The sequence below is a fragment of the Perognathus longimembris genome, chromosome 1 (genome assembly GCF_023159225.1).
Source record: "Perognathus longimembris pacificus isolate PPM17 chromosome 1, ASM2315922v1, whole genome shotgun sequence".
NCBI lineage: Eukaryota > Metazoa > Chordata > Mammalia > Rodentia > Heteromyidae > Perognathus > Perognathus longimembris.
The window spans coordinates 107,702,139-107,722,668 of NC_063161.1; the positions used below are offsets into that span (position 1 = coordinate 107,702,139).

Sequence of the window (20,530 nt, forward strand, 5' to 3'; positions counted from 1 at the left end):
TGTGCCAGTCCAATGTCTTGAATTTAGGGCCTGGGCACTATCTTTGAACTGTTTTGTTTTGTAGGTTTTTAATTTTTTTTTGTATTTATTGTCCACCAATTTTCTTTCAATTTTCCTGAAGTGTCTGCAGCTCAAGACCACTTGGTGGTTGTTCCCACCCATTTGGTAGCCTGGATGATAGGCACCACAGACCAGTCTTCACTGGAAGGCTAGATGCTCTAATCTTCAGTAGGGAACCTCTGCCCCTTCCGATCAGTCTGGGACATCTGGCTGAGTGGCAGAAGTTTCTCCCAGGTCCCCTTCAGATTGATGATGTAGATACCGTTACTCCCTTTTGTAGATGTGCTGTTGCATCTGGAAGTCAAGGTAGTTGCTACCTAAGTGGGTTGCTGCTGCAAGGAACTTGAGAAGAGCATCCTCCTCCTTCATTTGCAGGACATCAAGTGCTCTGGATATTGTGTTAGTTTCCCTTTAAGGAATCAAAAACAATGCCCTGTATGGAGCCCTAACAGGGTAGTGCAGAAAAGCATTGAGCTTTTTATTGCTTAAGGCTAGCACTCTGCCACTTAAGCCACTTCTGGCTTTTTGACAGATAAGAGATTCACAGAATTTCCTGTCTGGGCTGGCTTTGAACTTCAATCCTCAGATCTCAGCCACTTGAGTAGGTAGGATTACATGTGGGAGCCACCAGTACCTGGCTGGGGCTAGTTATTTTTAAGATAGGTTCTTGTGCTTTTTGTGCAGGCCTGTTTGGATGAAGATCCACCTACCTATGCCTCCCTCCCACAATTTAAAAAAATATCATTAGTTTACTATTCTTTTTCTTTCTTTTTATTTTCTAGGTCTGAGATCAGGACTTGAACTCAGTACCTGCTACTTTTGCTCATTGGTTAGCGCTCTACCATCTAAGTCACACCTCCAACCCCTACTATTCTTGGGGGGGGGGGGTCTGGGCACAGTCCCTGAGCTTTTGTGTTCAAGGCTAGCATTCTATCTCTTGTGCCATAGCTCCACTTTGGCTTTTTGGTGATTCACAGGAGATAAGAGTCTCATTGACTTTCTTGCTCAGAAAGGCATACTGGCTTTGAACAGCAACCTCAGCCTCCTGAGTTGCTAGGATTCCATGCATAAGGGTCACTAGTTTCTTTCCTTTTTTTTTTTTTTTAAATTTCTTAATTCCACTTTGGGATTATTTTCACGTTAGTTTTTCTTGGTTCTTTAGAAGGTTGCAATATTGACTTGAGACTTCTCTTCTTGTCTACGTACTTAGTACTATGCATATCCTTCTAAGTATTACTGTAGCTATACCTCACAAATGTTAATATGTTGTATCTTTGTTCAAAAATGTTTTCTAACTTTCCTTGAGGCTATTTTTTTCCAGCAATGATTCAGAAGTGCTATTTAATTCTTAGTTATATTATAGCAGATAATACAATTGATATTATTCACTTTGCTTTCATTTGTTAGGTTTGTTTCCTAATTCAGTATGTGGTAATGTTCCGTAAGGATTGGAAAAGAAAGTGTGTTCTGTACATATTGCGTACTCTATAAACATCAATTAAGTCAAGCTGGTTGATAGTGTGATTCAGATTTGCTGCCTCCTTGCTGATTTTTTGTCTGGTTTATCTGCTAGAGAGGAGTAATTTACTTTCCAACTACAATTGTAGAACTGTCTGTTTCTGTTTTAGTTCTAGTAGGGTTTTTGGTTGTTCATTTCATTTTTGTTTGTCTTGTCTACTCTTTGGACTTTTGAGAAAGAATCTCAGTATATAGACCAGGTTAGCCTTGAACTCAAAGATCTTCCTTTCCTAGCTTCACAAGTACTGGGATTACAGGCAAAAATTCTGGGTTTGTTATTTCCTTTCAAGATTTTATTTTGTTTTGGTGCCTGTCCTGGGGCTTGAACTCAGGGTCTGGGTGCTGTCCCTGAGCTATTGTGCTCAAAGCTAGTATTCTACCACTTGAGCCATAGCTCTACTTCTGGCTTTTTGGTGGTAATTCGAGATAAGAGTCTCATGGACTTTCCTTCCTGGTCTGGCTTTGAATGATGAAGATCACAGCTTCTTGAGTAGATAGGAATACAGGTATGAGCCACTGGGCTCCTGGCTCTCTTTCAAGATTTTTCTTTTCTTTCAAGATTTTTTAAAATTTTTTTAAAATTTTTAAATTTTTTTTGGCCAGTCCTGGGCCTTGAACTCAGGGCCTGAGCACCGAACCTGGCTTCTTTTTGCTCAAGGCTAGCACTCTGCCACTTGAGCCACAGCACCATTTCTGGCCGTTTTCTGTATATGTGGTGCTGGGGAATCGAACCCAGGGCCTCATGTATACAAGGCAAGCACTCTTGCCACTAGGCCATATCCCCAGGCCCTCTTTCAAGATTTTTTTTAATGCTATGTTACTTCTTTCTAGACACCATGGCTTCTGGAGAGAAATATGCAGTCATCTGACTTATGGTTCCTTTTAAGGTAATAAATACATCCATTTTTTTTCTAATTACTTTCATGATTTTTCTTTGTGTTTAGTTTTCAGCAGATTGTTACTGTGTATAGGCATGGATTTCTTAGATTTAACCTGTTGGGGTTTTTCTTAGCTTCTTAAACCCCTAGGTTTACACCATTTGCCAAATTCGGGGAGTTTTCAGAATTATTTTTAACAAATATTTCTCAGCACTGTACTTTCTCTCCTCTCTTGGAACTCTGACATAAGTATTAAATAGTTTGTTTTTGCTTCACAGGTCTTTAAAGCTCTTCACTTTATTCTAGCTTATATTTTAGTTAGATAACTCCCCCCACTTTTTTTTTTCTTTTCTGGTTTTAGTGTTGGGGCTTGAAATCAGGGCCTTGCACTCCTGCTTGGCTTTTTTGCTTACATCTACCACTTGAGTCACTCCTCTGGCTTGGCTCCTTGCTGATTTATTGCAGATGGAGTAGAGGCTTTTCTGCCCTGGCTGGCTTCAAATCTTGATCCTCTAGTTCTCAGTCTTTTGAGTAGCTAGCATTATAGGTGTGAGCCATCAGTGTCAGACACAGGTATTTTAATTCTCAATGTTAAATTCCTTATTTTTCATTGTATCTTCTATTTCTTTGTTGATATTTCCTACTTTACCATTTGTTTCAAGACTATTTCTGAATGTTCAAACACACATTTATAATATCAGCTTTAGGCTGTCAGATCATTCCAAAACCTGTATCACCTTGTCCTTGCATCTGTTGGCTTTTTCCATGGAAGGTGATATTTTTGTGGTTTTTCACTTGTCAAATGATTTTGGATTCTACTCTCAACATCTTAAATGATATTATGCAATTCTTGTAAAAATTATATGGCAAAGGCTGGCATTTGTGCTTGAGCAGGCAATCATGATGGTTAGGTTACAGACCTGGAGATCACACGGGCAGACTGAGGAAAAGGGACCAAGGCCAGGCTCCATCCTCTACTCACGCTGGTCTGATAATTCTCCCCATCTTAAGATTTCCAATGCCTTCTTTCCATAACTTGTCAAACTTTTTTCAATTACACATTGTGGATATTTAATGTAAATTAACACATCTGTCCCTCAGTTTCCCATTTTATTTTCTCTCCTTTTAATGGAAAAACTGGCTGTGAAAGGTTACTAGAGGTTAGTCAATGTGTACATAAAGGATGGATATTTAACTCTGTTGTCATCGTCCCTCCCTCCCTCACTCACTTAGCTCCCTTCTTCCCTGCCTCAGTCCTTCCCTCCACCTCTTTTTTCCCAACTCCCCTCCCCTCTCCTCTTCCCCCTCCTCCCTTTCTTCCTCTTCTTCTCAGGGACTTGGGCTTACTAGGATGGTGCTCTATCATTTGAAATAGATCTCATGTTTTGGTCTGGGGCTAGCCTCAGACAGAGATCTTCATGCTTACATCTCCTATGTAGCTAGGCTCACAGGTGTATACCACCACACTTGACTTATTGACTGAAAATGGGTCCTCATAACTTTTTGCCTCAGCTGGCCTCAAGCCATGATCCTCCTAATCTCTACCTCCCAAACAGCTGTAATTATAGGAGTGAACCACCACACTTAGTCCTAACTCTTTCCTCTTGACCCCATATCACAATGTCTCTTAAATCTCATGTCACACTGAAGTTTACCTTTGTATTTCAGAGATTATTTTTTTAATTTACAAATATTTTTCATAAATATACAATCATGTTAGCTTATGTTACTGAATTAGCAGCTCTTTCCTCCCAAGTGGTAGGGAATTAAATTGAAATTTATTCAAATGACTATTTTCTGTTTTCCCAAAAGACCATAAAAATAAAGACTTATCCAAGAGTACAAAGGGCAAGTTTACAGTTATCTGTACAGACAGATGAAGGCCCAGGTGCAGATCAATAACACTCACTGATCACTTTGACAACTGAAAATCAGACAGTCTCAGAGCTGAGTGGGCCTCTTCCTTACCCCACCCCCTACTCCATGCAAAGCAGGACCCACAAGGACAAGGGTCACTAGATAACACTGAGTAGGAAGGGTGGAGCTCACTAGCACACACCTGTGCAACTGCTGCTTCACCTGTGCAGTGGAGATGACAGGACTTAAGGGGATGTTGCCTTTACTTAGATGGTCTGGGGGGGAAATGAAGAGAAGTGGGGACACAGTCCCATTGGCTTCCCTGGCTGCTCCTACCTTGGCTGGCTTCTGGCTGCAAGGAGCTTATTGGAAGTGGGGGTGACGCTTCAGAGGTATCAGCTGCTGGGTGCTCAGCCACTGGACAGATGATAAACCACCTCTTTCCCGTGTGCAGAACTAAGGAGCAGAACATAAACAGTGCTGAGGGAGCAAGTGTCTCTCTTGATCAGGTGACCCCTGTGGTTGTACCACATGTGCCGTGGGGAAGCTGAGGAACTTGCCTATACCTGTATGATGTGATCCCAGTGGTAGGGAGGCAAGGAACCCAAGTTCCTCTCAGAATCCTAAATAGCTCCTCTCCATGAGGAAGGTGGTCCATGAAGAGGGCCTAGGGACTGTTTCCTTCTGCTTTTCTCTCACACAGAGGGACAAGGAGTAGACAGCCCAACGCACACCACAGGCATCCTGAGACTCTCAGCAGTACTGAGCTCAGGCTTAACTCCTAGATTGCCCAAAGCACCAGCCTTGAAAGCAGTGATGTTAATTAAGCAGCTGTTCCCAGATGGAGATACTTGTCACCACACACTCCCACACCTCTCCAAGTGCAATGGCCCAAAGCCTCTACTGCCATGCACAATAGGGGCCTTTATAAAATCCCTGCTGCCAAGCAGAAGGATCTAGAAATAGGGTGCCTCTCAGAGGCTTCACTGCTTTGGTAGGTGTGGCCGGAGGTAGGGGCAGACTCACCATTCTGTTGGTACACAGGGGCATTTGCTTGGGACTGTCCGCTCTCCTGCAAGAGGGAGATCTGATGTCAGTGGAGCCCCATGCCCACTGAGAACTTCCCACCTGGATGATGCATCTACCCTCACCCACCAATCTGCCTTTGCTCCCTGGAGACCTAGGTTCTCACCTCCCCTGCAGTCAGGCCACAGGTGCCCAGGTGTGGTGGGCTGGCTCCTGCATCAGAGCCATGGTCAGCATCGGTATCCTCGCTGAGCATATCCTCTGCCTTGTCCATGACATCCTTCATCTGCTCAATGAATGTTTCACGCTCGGCTGGCAAGATGAAGTCATGCTCCACCTGCAAGGAAGGGGCCATGGGACTGCTAGTGATGACATGCCATACGCCACAGCTGCATGGGGGCTTTATCAGATTGTATGGCTCTCTACCCTAGACTCCAGGGGAAGCACGGCGAAGAGACAGGTCTCCATGTAGTAGCTGCACAGTGCAAGGAACAGATGGCTACAGTGACAGATGAGAACAGTTACTGGAAAATATACCCCCCACCATAATGCCCCATATGGTAACACCCTGCCTGAAGCCTTAAGGAGGCTGGGCTCTGTCCACACGCTCATGTGTATTTTTCCTGCATTTTTTCACTCCTGGGGATTGGCTTCCCCTCAGGTTATCCTCATTAAGATCTTACCCTATGGCCAAGTGGCTTTTCTCAGTGCTAAGTCCAGAGAGAGTTTCTAAAATCAGACAGGCTGCTCTGATGCTCAACATGTAGAGGCTGTTCATACAGATCTGTCTGTGGGTTCTGGTCTTGATCCTGTGTCTCTAAAGAGCATTGCCAGTGTTATAGCCTTTCCACCTGCACCTTGGATCTGGGTGTCCAAGCAAGAAGGCCATTCCTCCACGGTGTGCATCTATCCATTGTGGTGGCCATCTTCCTGATGGCTGGGCCTGAGATCATATACCCCTTGCCTCCCACTGGCTCCTCATGGCCATACTTCTCCCATATAAGAATTTTCTATCACTCACCAGCACCAGGATTAACTAGTTCAGGCTCCTGGTGAGTGAGCAAGAGCAGCTGGAGGGCCTACAGCACAACCTGAATACCATAGCCTCTCAGCCAGGGCTGAGCAGAACACAGTCATTGTCTTAATTCTCATGTAGGCCCACCCTGCTCCACTGTGTCCTGGGCTGCTCAGGCAGATGGGATACAGCACATGTCAGAAAAATCATACAACTCTAGGACCGCTAGGGACAGAGGTTAGCCATTATCTGCCCAGCAAGGTTCAATCCCTGCCTCTTTCAAGTGATGGCACCTATTTTCTACTCATATACTCTACATTCACTCTGATACCTTGATCTCTCTGTGGATAGATTCCAGCCATGCCCCACCCCCAATAAGTTACCCGCAGAACAGAACTCTTCTGATACCCTGTCCCTCATAGATTGCTTCCCAGGAACAGCACAGTGCACCCCCTCTAGCCACTCCCCCAGATGAAGCGCTGATTAACATTGCCTTCCATGATGCACCTGCTAATTGAGTATAGTCAGTGAGAGTGATATCGGGTTTTTGTTGGTCATGGGGCTTGAACTTGGGGCCTGAGCACTGTCCCTGAGCTCTTCTGCTCAAGGCTAGCACTCTACCACTTTGAGCCACAGTGCCATTTCCAGTTTTCTGGTGGTTAACTGGAGATAAGAGTCTCATATACTTTCTTGCTCAGGCTGGCTTTTAACCTCAATCCTCGGATCTCAACCTCCTAAGTAGCTAGGATTACAGGTGTGAGCCACCAGCAACCCAGCTAGTGTGACACTGCTCAAAGGCAGTATGTTATGGTCATCATTGGCCCATCCAGTTGACACAGTATATTGAGCACATGTATACACAGGATGTTCCTACTCTGTGAACTAGGGCCTCTTAGTGTCTCCTGCTAGGTATGCATTTAGTGAAAAAATGTGAAGACCTCAAAAAAATTAAAAGCAAAATAGGAAAGGGCTGGGAATGTGGCTTAGTGGTAGAGTGCTTGCTTAGCACGAATGAAATTCTGGGCTCAACTCCTCAGTTCCACATAAACAGAAAAAAATCAGAAGGCTCAAGTGGTGAAGTGTTAGCCTTGAGCAAACCCCCTCGCCCCCCCCCCCCCAAAAACCCAAAAAACTCAAAGACAGCACCCAGGCACTGAGTTTAAGTCCCAGAACTGGCAAAACAAAAAAGAAAAATGAAATAAAAACCTAAAAATATAGACTCTGGGTATATATAACCCACAATCAATGCCAAGTTAATCCAAACATCACCTTCCCTCACTTACTGCGGAGTTGGAAGTAAATGTCAGAATAATGAACTCAAGACTTAACAAAATCTACCAGTGACAGAGAATTTAGAGGTATCTGGTAGCCCCCGGGCAGAAGCTTGTCCAGCCACAGCTCTTCTTCCACTGGAGCCTCTGTTCCTGGGGCAGGAAGGGACTGTGAGGAAGAAAGTAGATGGAGCCTAGCAGAGGCTGCACAAGAGTAATGGGCGAAAACTGTGTATTCATATCGGGCCTCCTTCATAGAGATGTTTCAGATGACTTAGCTTTAAGGCGTCCAAATCAAATGCCAAAAATACATGTGCAACAGAATGACAGAAGACTCAGGGTAATAACCACATCATTGTGTGTGTGTGGGGGGGGGGAGGGTAGGGGAGCAGGCATGTATACAAAACAGCTGCCAAAACCAAGGGGACATTAATATGCAGTTCCTACAACTGTTGTTTGAGTGAAGAACAGGAGAGAGAGCTGTAGAGATAGGACTAGTGGGGCAGTGCAGCAATGAGAGATCGAAGGACTGCTTCACAGATGGTTTGCTATGGTTCAAAATACAGGAGCGAGCCAGGCATGATGGCTCAACCCTATAATCCTAGCTATTTAGGATGTGGAGATTAGAGGATCTCAACTTGAGCCACTCTAATGCAAAAGAAGTTCACAAGACTCTTTACCCAATGGCTGGACACAGTGGTGCATGCCTGTTATCGAGCTACTGGGGAAGCACAATGGCTGGGTACGCTCCGTTATCTCCAGTGACATGAAGGAATGTAAATAAGGAGGATTGCATTCTAGGCTAGCTCAGACATAAAATGAGACCCTATTTTGAAAATAACCAAGGCCAAAAGGGACTAGAGCAATAGCTCAAGATGGGTAGAATACCTGCCTAACAAGTATAACTTTCTGGTGATCTTAGCCACTAGTCACGTAGAATAATTAACATTAAATTTCATATGTGCTCACTAAACATGCTGGGTCCAGTCACTACACTTCCTTGTATCTGGGATGAGGGGCCACAGCACCTGCCACCAATGTCAACTGTTTTCTTAAGACATGGCTCCTAAACTCCCCTCCTGTGTGACTGATGGACTAGAAAGAACATTATCCAGTTATGTGGTCATCTATGGGCCAGGAAATCAGCTCAACATAAGTACATTCTTTTTTCTCTTGTTCTCAGTGAGACAAGTTTCGGAGGCCTAAGGCTCAACTCATGCTGGGGCCAAGTTCTGGGGACATAGCCAGATGATCTGGGAGCAGGGGAATGGGGTGGAGAGAAGTTTGTGAGTGACAAGGTGCTCACAGCAGGGACTGCTGGTGCTGGCAGACTGGGGAAACAGGGTTGGAGTGTAGTGCTGGGATCTACACTTCCACTGGGGAGGCTGACGGATGGTTCTACATAGGAGCCATCGGATATCAGTCAACAGGCTTGCTATTTCCCTTTGTTCATTCTCAGGTAGAGGCTGAGGTATGGTGGAAACACCATTCCGGTGCCATTATGAATACATTCTTCAAGCTGCTTTCTCATACCCAAGAACATGCAGGTGCAGAAAGCTATTGCTCCAGCTGCAGACCAACAGCTCTGGGGGCAGCCCCCATGCACTGATCCACAGGGAGCCTAACACTTGTATGCAGGGCTGAGCTTGATATACTTGCTTCTACCTGTGCCCAAGGACTACAAGGAGATGATATCACCCAGGGCCAGCCTTACCATATATGTGGCAATCTCATCAGGTGCATCCCCATCCAAGTCAAACTTGAAAGTGACCATCTTGTGGTTATGAGTTTCCAGTTGGCATTCCACCATCTTGTCTCCTGTGTTGCACACCTGCAGAGAGCAGATAGTCAGAATGCAAAAAATACTGTACAGAACCCATACGTCAGTCTCAGTGTGTTCCACATACTAGCACTCACATTCAGGATAGTCAAACGGGGCCGACTGGCCCTCTCCTGGCGGGAACGAGCACGTGTGGACCTGCGATGGTGTTTCCGGGCAGACCTGCCCTCCAGCCTGCCCCCTCCAAAGGCGCCTTCACAGCTGTCACTTAGCTCTCGTCCAGAAGTGACATCAGAGCCACCATAGCTAATTGAAAACCAAGAATGTTAATGGCATCCACAGATGACCAGCAAGTCTACTGTGGCCAGGCTAGCCCAGCCTGGGAACTTTAAAACCTCCAAGAGGACATGGGGACGCCTCTCCTCCCTGCAGTGCCTACCTTAGATGGTTCAAGGGGCAAGAGGAAACAGATTCTTGGTCACTGGCTACATTACCATGGCTCTCTAAACCTCCCCAGCTGTACATGGACCCCTGTGTCTTGCTTTCCCCATCTGAACAGAAGCAGCACAGCAATTACTCAGGGCTGTTGTGAGGACTATAAGGGAATCTAACAGCATCCAGCACATACCCAGCTTTCCAGGAGTGGGGCTCATAGCCACTTCCTAAAACTAAGTAAGGTGACTATTGCACCCCCCCTCCCCAAGAAAACCAGAAGAAGGGGCCTGGGAGACCTAGGGCTGTGCTGGACTCTGCTCTATCCACAGGGTCCTTGCTTAGTTCCCAGCCCCTCCTGGTTCCTAGGTACTTTCAACAACACCCATGGCCTCTTCCTTCTGGAACATTCCTAAGACAGAGATTAGCAATAGGAGCTAGACAACAGTAGGGAGCCCCCTCCCCCCGCCTCCCAGCTACCACCTTAACCACCAGGTTTCAACTAGGGCTGATAAAGACCCTGAGGCTTTACCAGGTCAGATTTGAAAAAGTGGATGATTTGTATTAAAATTATTATTTTTTTGTCCATTGTGGGGCTTAAACTCAGGGTTTGGGCACTGTCCCTGAGCTCTTTTGCTCAAGGCTAGTGCTCTACCACTTTGAACTACAGCTCCACCTCCTAGTTTTTGATGGTTAATTGGAGATAAGAGTGTCATAGACTTTCCTGCCTGGGTTGGCTTTGATCAGCAATCCTCAGATCTCAGCCCCCTGAGTCACTAGGATTACAGGCGTGAGCCACCGGCACCCAGCTTATATTAAATTTTTTGATGGCATTTATAGGCAAGGGGGGGCAGGATCCAAATGAGACAATGGTTGGGCTGAGCTGAAACCTGGGCCTGCATCCCTACCCATCCCCAGGTCAAGGATGGATGGGTACCTCTCAGAGCTCTGCAGGAGGCCAGGCGGCTTGTCCCGAGAGGCCTGTTCCTGAAATAAAACCAGAGTGAAGAGAATGGGTCACGAGGCTCCCACCTCCTGTGTGGCCCTCCCTCCTTCCCATCTTCAGCCTGAAGCTAGAGGGCTATCACACTGGGGCCAGCAGGGAGGTTTTCATCTTATTGAAAAGCCTGAAGCCAAGTGGATTCCTAAAAGCTGAGGATTGCTTCCTTTCCAAAATTGTCATCCCACTTTGATCATCCCTAAAAGAGGACACGTGGACTTTTTAAAAAGCTTTCATTTGGTTTTACAATCTTTCCCAGGGAAAGCATCCCCCAGGTCATTTATAAAACTCATGCTCTCTACCTTCTTTTGGATTTAGGAAAAGTGTGAGGGGAAAGAACAGGATTGTATGGCTGTTGGGGAGCCCATTTCACCCCACAGTACCCCTCATCTCTAAGGCTGAGACTCAAGGTCACAGCACAGACCACCAAGAAGCTTCAAGTTGAACACACAGGCACACACCTCTTGGGCGGGTTCCACAGTCAACTGGACAGTTGGGCAGGGGCTGGAAATCACAGGCCCAGCAGGCAGCGGTGGGTTTGCTGGTGGCAGGAGTGTAGTGGTCATGGCAGGCACACTCTGAGCTGCTGCCACGACCGTGGGGGCCAGGGAGCTAGGAAACTTAGGCAGGAGCTCAGGGGCAGCAGGTGGCAGCACATCTGGCAGAGGCGGGGAGAGGACAGCAGGTGGCAGGGACACGGCAGGGACTGGAGCAGCCACATCCACGGTGTATGGAGGCGGGTGGGCTAGCAGGACCTAGGGCACAGGGATGATGGTTAGGTGCTGTTGGGGTCATGCCCAGGCACATTAATGGGTCAAGAGGAGGCCTGGGATCCTCCCTCTCCAACCCACATGCTCCCCAAAAGTGGCAAGTTTGTGTCTCCGGGCATGCTTGGCACATGGATTTAGCAGAACCACACAGGTAGATACCTTCATCTCTTTCTATGTAAAATCCATCTGTGTGGTAACACATAGACTGAATTTCACTTTGGAACTTCTACCCAAACCAAGGTAAAAAGTCAGATGATGACACATACTTACGTTATAATTGGGGTAAAGTATCCCCCCTAAAAGGCTGAAGGCATGATCCCTAGCTGGTGGTTACTGAGCAGTGACTGACTCTTCAGAGTTCTGATCTAGTAAATGGATTAAAATTCATAATGTGGCCTTATTGGAAGGTGGTGCCTAGCTGGAAGAAGTAGGTCATTGAGGATATGCCTTGGAAAGATAGACCTGATGTCACTGGCTCCTTTCTCTGTGCTTCCTGGCCACCACAAGAGCACCAACTTTGCTCTGCCACATGTCCTCTGCCACGATGTCTGATTTATCAAGGGTTCGCAACAACAGAGTCATACAATCAGATTCTAAAAGCATGAGGCAAAATAAATCTTTCCTCCTTTAAACTGTTTCTCTCAAGTATATTTACAAGGATGTAAGAGCAACAGAAAAGCAAACTCCCGATGTATCCAAGCTGGACTCCTACTATCTATCCTCTTGGGGCCTTCAACGTCCTGTTTCTGTGTGGCCTTCTGCTTCAGTGTAGAGCACAGGGTGGCCTTTCCTAGTCACAAGTATACCCTAAGAGTGCTCACTGGTTTCTCTAGCTTCCTATAGTGTGACCTCAAGCACAAGTTGGCTTCTCCACTGTCCTCTTCTCTCTCTAAAAGCTCTTGGGGAGGTGGGGGAGATAAAATGTCAAGCTATCCCCTGCCCTGCTTGGAGTTGAGAAGGTTAAAATGTCAGAGCAATGCCTCCAACTCTTAAGGACAGGAACGGCTACATTCACTGGAGCCTGTTATCCTAAGATCCTGTGTTAACAACCTAAGCCAGGTCAGAGATACTACACTATGGTTGGCAGGTGGGCACCTGTCCTGTTAGATGCTCCAGCTGCTGAAGATAATAAGGTTCTTTAAGCATGACCAGCTCAGCTCAGCAGGATGGACACCAAGCAAATGTAATTTATGAGGATCCTGGGATTTAGCACCAGATAGCAAGGCCCAAAACATGCAGACAGCACCAGCCCCCTGCTCACTGGACCTCGCCTTTCCACAGAAACAGACCATTTCCAAGAATCATCCATCCAACTGGCCACTGACACCTGCTCAGCCCAGAAGCTCACTAGTGGGGACAAGGTACTAATGTGCTTTTAAAATATTACTATAAAGGTGATGTACAGAGGGGTTACAGTTACATAGGTAATGAATACATTCTTTTTGAGACAATGTCACCTATTCCCTTGTTCTCTCCTAGTTTGATGTGGTTTTCCTCTGCTGTTTCTAGACAGCTTTAGATGCTTTCCTGAAAGTCTGTAAACACTCGTCCTCTTTCTCTAAGCGTCAATCTCTCTGGAAATAAGATAGCCTTGCATGTGTGCTGAGGGTCCAGTATTCCTGCTCAGCACAAACTCAGGCAGGAAGCACCTGGCTCTATGTTCAGCCCCTTTATCTGGGATGAATCTTTACAACAAAGTCAAAGTTGGTTCTAATTAGAGGTCCTTGAGGCTCAAAAGGTAGGGGATGTACCCAAACCACAAAATTGTCAGGGCTTGGAGCCAGGGGAAGGCTAGGTGGGAAGATGCCCAGGCCTGCCTCTCCTAGTAGGTAGGGAAAAGGGTGCTGCCAGGTGGGGAGGAAATTTAGATAAGGGGTTCCCAAATGGGGAGTCTCTATCTGGGAGGAATCCAAGTCAGTCTTCCTTTCACTCACTTGGGTTTGAACAAAATAGCCTGGAAGCTGAGTGGATGCAGAAAAGCCACACAGCAGGGATTCCACCTGCAGCAAGTGTCCTTATGGGTCAGAGTCTCACTTCACAGTAATTGGAACAACATGTAGGGTCCCTACCTGCCCTCAGGACAATGCCTTAGTCACACCATAATCACCTTTCTGCTGGAAGTCCCCCAGTGTCCAGACCCCTCAGCTATCTTTGCCTTATTTCCTCTCTGTTACGATGTCCACCCCTCCTCATTCTCACAAGGTACTCTCTGAGAGGCTGACCTCAGATGCAAGAATCGGAAGCTCAGCACCCATAAAGGGGCCTACACAGGTGATGAGCTACCAGCCAGGACCAGCATGGGTGAGGGCAAGGGAGCCTGAAGCCATACAAGGGGCAGCTGCTGGCCTCCAGGCATAATAGGATAACAGAGCTCATCAGTCACCTTGATGTTCACACAGCTTCTGAGGAGATGGAACTGTCCCTCCCTGGTTTTAGCCTTGGCTTCTGACCACTCTATTCAAAGAAGGGACAACTGGAGAGCAGAGCTATCTACTTACCAGCCCCAAACTGCCCCTCTGTCCACCAGGTTAGTAGGAGCCAAGGCTCAGTGAAGGAAGTAGCTCAAATGTCCTCTGAACCTGGTCCAGAGAGTTTCTAGGTGCCTGGAGGCAGACCCAGGCCCTGCAGGTGCATTACCTGGCTCCCTGAGGTGACAGCCGGAGCAGCCTGCTCGGGCAGATGGGTGATGCCAGGCTGGAGGGGCTGAGGAGGCACAGGCGGCACCGTCTGTGGAGGGGTGGCCCGTAAGCTCTGCACCGTGTGGTGGGGGGAAGGTGGGATGTCTCCAGGTGCCATCTGTGGGAAGGCTGCTGAATACACTGGCTGGGCTGGCAACTGGGTTGGAATCTGGGCTGGGATCTGGGCCGGGAGCTGGGCTGGGAGCTGGGCTGGGAGCTGGGCCACTGCAGGGTGGATGGACAGGGCAGCCACACCCTGTGGGGCCATAGCCAGTAAAGGGATGGTGGCTGGTGCATTTGGCACGATGGTCTGGCAGGGCACAGCCAGGGGCGCTCCAGGGGGATGGGGCAACTTGACTGCCTGTAAAGGCAAGCCTGGGGATGCGGGCAGGGAGGTGGCGAGGCTTGGCAAGATCACAGCAGGAGAGAAATACTGAGGTGGTGGCACAGGGGCCACATTTGCAGCCGGCAAGTCAGTGAGGGCCTGAGGGAGGCCATCAATTCCCGCCAAAGGGGTAATGGGGGGAACCACAGGCATTGGAGGCATCTGAAATAGACACAGCAGCATGTTAGTTGTAACCCCCTGAACAGTCAGGGAGAACAGTGAGATGAGGGGGACCATGGCTCTGCCTCCCAGACCCTGATGCAAAAAAGCAATCTGACAGTCTGGACATGACCTGCTGGACACCCCCATTGACACTAACACAGAATGGACTCCTTGTGTCCACACCACTTACAGGCTGCACGGGTAACTCTAGGGGAGTCAGGTGTTGCTCAGACAAGAGGAGTCAGAGTGACCACTGGGCTCTGAAGATGGTCTGGCATCTTCACAGTACACATGTCAGAACTATGAGACCCAAGTATGTGATATCTAACCTGGAGCTTAAAACCTGTATAAATCCTACCCAAAACCTAAGTTCTTGGAGGGGGTCTCAGTGGAGCCCCTTTGCTGGCTGAGCTGACACTTCCATGGCATTCAGCCTCCCAACATCAGGAGAACGTTCCACCTGCATCTTTCCAGAGAGCAACGTACTTCCTAGAAATAGCTGATATCTCACCTTGTACACTTAGTGCTCATATTTAGGGATATCTCTAAAATACTGCTTTCCCATGAACAGCATATTTTAATTGCCTTCATGCAATTAAAAGGCAGCAAAAAAAATGCACAAACCTGATGCCATCCATTTGAAAAGCAGCTAAATATCACAACCAACAAACCAGAGGATGACTTAATGAGATTCCTGAGCTGACCCAAAGTGGTGTCAAAGACATGGCATGGTCAGCAGGAAATGGCTGACATGAAGAATCTTCCAGGTGGGCTCTAACACAGGAACACCCTTTTATCCCACAGGACACTCCTGCAGAATGAGGCCAATTTCTGTCCTATCACCAAGATCACAATCCATCTCCATCAACCAAAGTTTACCATGGATGCCATGAGCCGAGCAATGATGCCCAACTTTGACTGGGGGCCTGTGCCAGTTACACTGCCAGGTGTGTCACTAATTATACACCACATCCCCACATAAAGATATCAGAAGATACTCAAGTTGGGCCTTGAAGGCTAGCCTTTCCTACAGTAAACACTGATACCCTGCTGGCTATTAGACCTTCACGGAGCCACCTTGGTCTGATCTAGCATAGCTTTATAGGCTGAACAGATATCTGAAACAAGCCCTCCCACTGTCTGTACCCCACTCAGTTGACAAATGGTGACCCTTGTCCTTGTGTCTTGTCCCCATTCTGGGCGCACTTGGACTATGGGCTGGACATTGGGTTGATGGCTGCTCTCTCTCCCTCCCTCTTTTTCTGAGGAACTTCCCCTATCTGCCACTCATGGCTAGAGGCCTTACAGCCTGGAAGAAAGGCCTGTCAGGATAAGAAGATGAGGCCGGAGGGCAACCCAGCTGAGGGAGGCTATCCTTGGGGCCTTCACATCCTTTAAGCTGCCATGGTTCTCACCAGGGAAGCCTGATACATGTGACATGGGGTTTGTACCATGCTTCTGGCTGACCTCCCTAGTCCAGTAACTCCAGGTCACATGCAGACCTGCCTACACCCTGGTACCTCCTCCAGGTTGGGCAGGCTATAGACCAGAGGTACCTGAGGAGGGACTTGTGCCAATGGTTGCAGTGGTGGCTGTGGCATCTGGAGGGGCTTCAGCTGAGCAGGAGCTACCACCTGGGAGGTTGAAGCCAGGTATGGAGGCAGGTGGGGGGGTACCGGCTGGATGGTGCCCATGGGCTGTGGAGCCAGAACTTGTGGCAAGGTTGGAGGCTGGGCCATTGGAGGCAGCTGGAAAGAGAAATGGGCCTTAGTTCCCCAGCCTGCTGAGGCAGGGTGTTGTACTCATACATGACAGAATTCATACTCACCCTCACACATGCATGCTCACAGGCTCACACACATGCTTGCATATATACACATGCACACCTGCACAACTATATACTTACACAGGAACCCAGAAATACACACTGACAATACCTCATTCACACAAACTCACACAGACCACTAGGCTCCTGTCAATCTGAAGCCAAGGATATGGCAGAACTGGCATAAATAGCCTGGGTAAGCAAAGCTTTCCACACATGCTCCATGGTTATAGCTGTGGACCCCTAAATACCACATGCAGACATGAATGACCCCACTCCCACACCTCGTCTACATCAGAGACCCTAGGAACTTCATGGAGCTCAAGCTAAGCCTGCAAAGGTGCTCACAGGTCTTGGCCCCAGGGACAGCTGAGCTGAACACCTGAAGTGAGAGAGACAATTCAAAGGGCCTTAAGGAGGTGCCACACTTACCTGCTGGGCAGGGGGTGCTGGCTGGCGTGGCCCTGTGGGCACGGGGGCGCTGGGTGGTGGCAGCACAGGGGCAAAGCTCATCGAAGGCTCTGGGAAATGCTGCTGGAGGAGTGGAGGGCGGACAGGGGGTGGGATGGAGCCCACAGATAGGCCAGGCTGTGGATATGGCAGGACCATGTTCAGCAGCTGTCCTCAGCTCCTGACATCCCCTATGCCCATTCCCCATTAGGAACCCTGTTTCCAGGAAGGTGACTCAGCAGAAGCCAAGTGTGGTAGTCCTGTGGTGTCATTAACAATGCTCAAAAGTCATGGACAGTCAGAGCTCCTAGCCAAAGAATGTTCTAGAACATAAAAGCCATGGAGTTATTACATAACTGCGAGAAAAGATTACCACAAAGTTTCTGCAGAACCATATTGAAGAGCTCCTTAGGACATAGGCTAGGCTATCGACTATGTGACTCATAGTAATGACTAATATAGATGAATTCATACGGCTAATTCACAGAATGTGGAAAAATGGAAACAGTGCTCTGAGGAAGGCAGCAGGACACACAGGAGTGGGCAGCAAAATTGGCACAGGGATGTCTTCAGCAAGGCATGGTCCTCTGAGACTCCACCACTGGGAAAGAAAAACGGGGCTACAGACAAGACACCAGCCTGCATCACCAGAGGCTGCCTAAATGGGGCAGCTAATAAAGGGAGAATCTGAGTACCTGGATGTTACTAAGGAACTGTAACTAATTTTGATTTTTTTATGTCAGTACTGAGTCTTGAACTCAGGGCCTAAGCACTGTCCCTTACCTTTCTTGCTCAAGATTGGCATTCTAAGCCAAGCATTGGTAGCTCACATCTGTAATCCTAGCTATTTAGGAAGCTGAGATCTGAGGATTGCGGTTTGAAGCCAGCCCAGGCAGAAAAGTCCCTGTGAGATTCTTATCCCCAATTAACCACTCAAAAAAAGTGGGAAGTGGTGCTGGAGCTCAAAGTGGTAGAGCACTAGCTTTGAGCAGAAGAGCTCAGGGACAGTACCCAGACCCTGAGTTCAAGCCCCACAACCAAAAAAAAAAAAAAAAAAAAAAAAGGCATTCTACTACTTGAGCCACAGCTTCACTTCTGGCTTTTTGGTGTTACTTGGAATCCTGCCCCATTTGCCTTCAAACCCCAGTCCTTGAATCTCAGCTTCCTGAGTAACTAAAATTACAGATGGGAGCCACCCACACTTGGCTCAAAAATCTGTTAATTTTGGGGTGCAATTATGTCATGTTTTGCTCTGTAAGGGTCCCCTTACTATGCAGTTATACGGGCTGCAATATTTCTGGAGGAAATGCTTTGCTGGAATGTGAGAAGGGGGTGGGGCTATCAAGAAACAGCTGAAGACAAGTCTGTGGCTTTGGAGGCAGGGCTCATAGTTCACGGTGACGGTTCTCTCAGTGGTTTGGATGTCACAAGAACAGGGATTTTCAAAACCACTCTCCCTCACTTCACGGTTCACAGCCAATACTTTATGCTCAACAGAGGAGGTGAAGCAGAAAGAGCAGGCATGAGCACAGCAAATACTTCAAATACAGCAAATATCCTGGATGGAAATGTTACATTATCTAATGAAAAACGTGCTGGATGCATTCTGTAGTTCCTCATAAGCCTTATAAGCCAAGAAGCATTGATCAAATAACATTGATCAAATAGCATTGAGAAAATAACTTATAAGTGCAGAATACATTAAAGATGATCATAATACTGTTCATTACTGCCCCCATTCTCTTAATCTGTGGGGCAAATCAGAGTTTGGGATGAACCAAGTGCTCTGAACCTGCTATGTATCCTGTGAAGTTTGGACAGTACTTAACACGTACCTTTGAAGTTGAGAAAGCCCAAAGGGTGATAAATGAGGTTTAGCGTTAAAGGTAAACTTAAATAGGAGTTGGAGTTATTGTAAAGCAATCAGTTTACTGTTGGAGCAGGCAGTGTTTACTATGAACTAAAAGTGATTTTAGGAAAAGTATTCAAGTTGTGAATAAGAAGCAGAGATTGAAAGGGTATAGTTGGAGGACAGCTTGAAAAAAAAATTACTGAGACCACCCCTCAAATGAACAAATAGGTCAGCTGTGTTATGTGCACCTGTAATCCCAAATAAATAAAAGGTGTGTGTAGAACAATAAAAAAAAAAGAGCGGGCATGAGTTAGGATCAAGTCTAAAGCCTGGATGAACCTAAAGCCACAGAGAAGATGAGCTGCCCCCAACCAGGTCAGACTATTCGTCTGTTGACCACCATGTATAGCTCAGGAGCTCAGGTGGCTTTAGATAAATGAGTGGCCTTTCACTTCAGGTGGTTCTCCTTTTCTTCATCCTTTCCTTCCTCCTTCTCTCAGTCTGTTTTCCTCCAGGAAAGGCCAGAAGGGCAGGGGAAACCCTCAGTACACCTGGAGGCCATTCTAGCCCCCACCCCAGTATTTAAAATCTTTGTATTAATAGGCAGGGAGAAAGGAGAAAGAGTTCTGTCTGGCCCTAAGTCTTTATCTATGACCTCCTCACCTTGAGTTATAGATAGATGATGAAATCAGGTATACCAACAAAGGTTCAAAAGCCAAATCCAGTCCAGGGAAGACCCAGGCAACTAGTGCCATGAGGAGCCCTAATCAGGATTGGAAGGTACAAGAGCTGGCAAAATATTCTAGCTCAGCCCTTGCTTGGATAATCCTTACAAAAAACCACTTTCTGTACAAGCATGTTGCCTTTCCTAAATGAGTTCTTTCAGACATTTCAAATCATACTTTGCTTTACTAGGTGAAAGAAACAAAACTGTAAATGTCTTGGGGCTCTGGACAGCAAAGGTAGACACATCCAATAGCTTTGATTGCTTTGCCATAGAGACTTCTCCAGGTCCTTTCAAATACCCAGCCCTATGTAGACCAAAGTGGAAGAAAGAGACCATGTGCAGGGCACAGAGACCATAGCATGCAAATGCACCCAGCACCAAGAAGATGTTACCCCAGAAAAAGTGTGTAAGTGATAACCAACACAACTCCCTGGGGAGGAGTGAAGACAGAGCTGTGCCACAGGGTAGGGTCTATATCACTCTCTGAGGACTCAGCTCCACCATCCAGGTCACAGGCAAACTCTCTGCAGCTAAGCACTTGGGACTGTGAAGTGAGCAATGGCTTTGTCAACTTTTTTTTTAAGAGCAAAAATCAAACACTAGATGCCCTGTGTGACCCCTCTTTTACTTTCTTGGATCATATCACTTCACAGGCATCTTCGCAGTGTGGAGCTTATTTCTGCCTTCTACAAAATCCTCATTGGAAACACCTTATTTCCCATGCCCCTCCCCACCATGCTTTTTTTGACCTAGTTTTTCAGAGCAGACTTTCAATGGCTATTGTTGTATGGGGGAGAAAAGCTAGGCCTTCTTCTACATACCCTCTTGAGGCTGGATGGTGAGG

General features: G+C 47.2%; 1 protein-coding gene across 12 annotated transcripts in view; it reads right to left on the bottom strand.

Moving 5' to 3' along the window:
- Wnk2 (WNK lysine deficient protein kinase 2) overlaps positions 1-20,530 on the bottom strand; it is a 123,077-nt gene that overhangs the window by 37,415 nt on the left and 65,132 nt on the right. For 9 of the 12 annotated variants that reach the window (XM_048342130.1, XM_048342973.1, XM_048342734.1 and 6 more), the window contains exons 10-19: positions 17,090-17,245; positions 16,389-16,580; positions 14,245-14,832; positions 11,299-11,592; positions 10,775-10,824; positions 9,543-9,711; positions 9,340-9,456; positions 5,506-5,676; positions 5,340-5,385; positions 4,650-4,769 (exon numbers count right to left, since the gene is read on the bottom strand). In XM_048342130.1, the coding sequence (XP_048198087.1) occupies positions 4,650-4,769; positions 5,340-5,385; positions 5,506-5,676; positions 9,340-9,456; positions 9,543-9,711; positions 10,775-10,824; positions 11,299-11,592; positions 14,245-14,832; positions 16,389-16,580; positions 17,090-17,245 (1,903 nt within the window). The remainder of the gene's footprint in view (positions 1-4,649; positions 4,770-5,339; positions 5,386-5,505; positions 5,677-9,339; positions 9,457-9,542; positions 9,712-10,774; positions 10,825-11,298; positions 11,593-14,244; positions 14,833-16,388; positions 16,581-17,089; positions 17,246-20,530) is intronic. The other 3 variants (XM_048342818.1, XM_048342473.1, XM_048342899.1) reach the window with 3 other exon arrangements.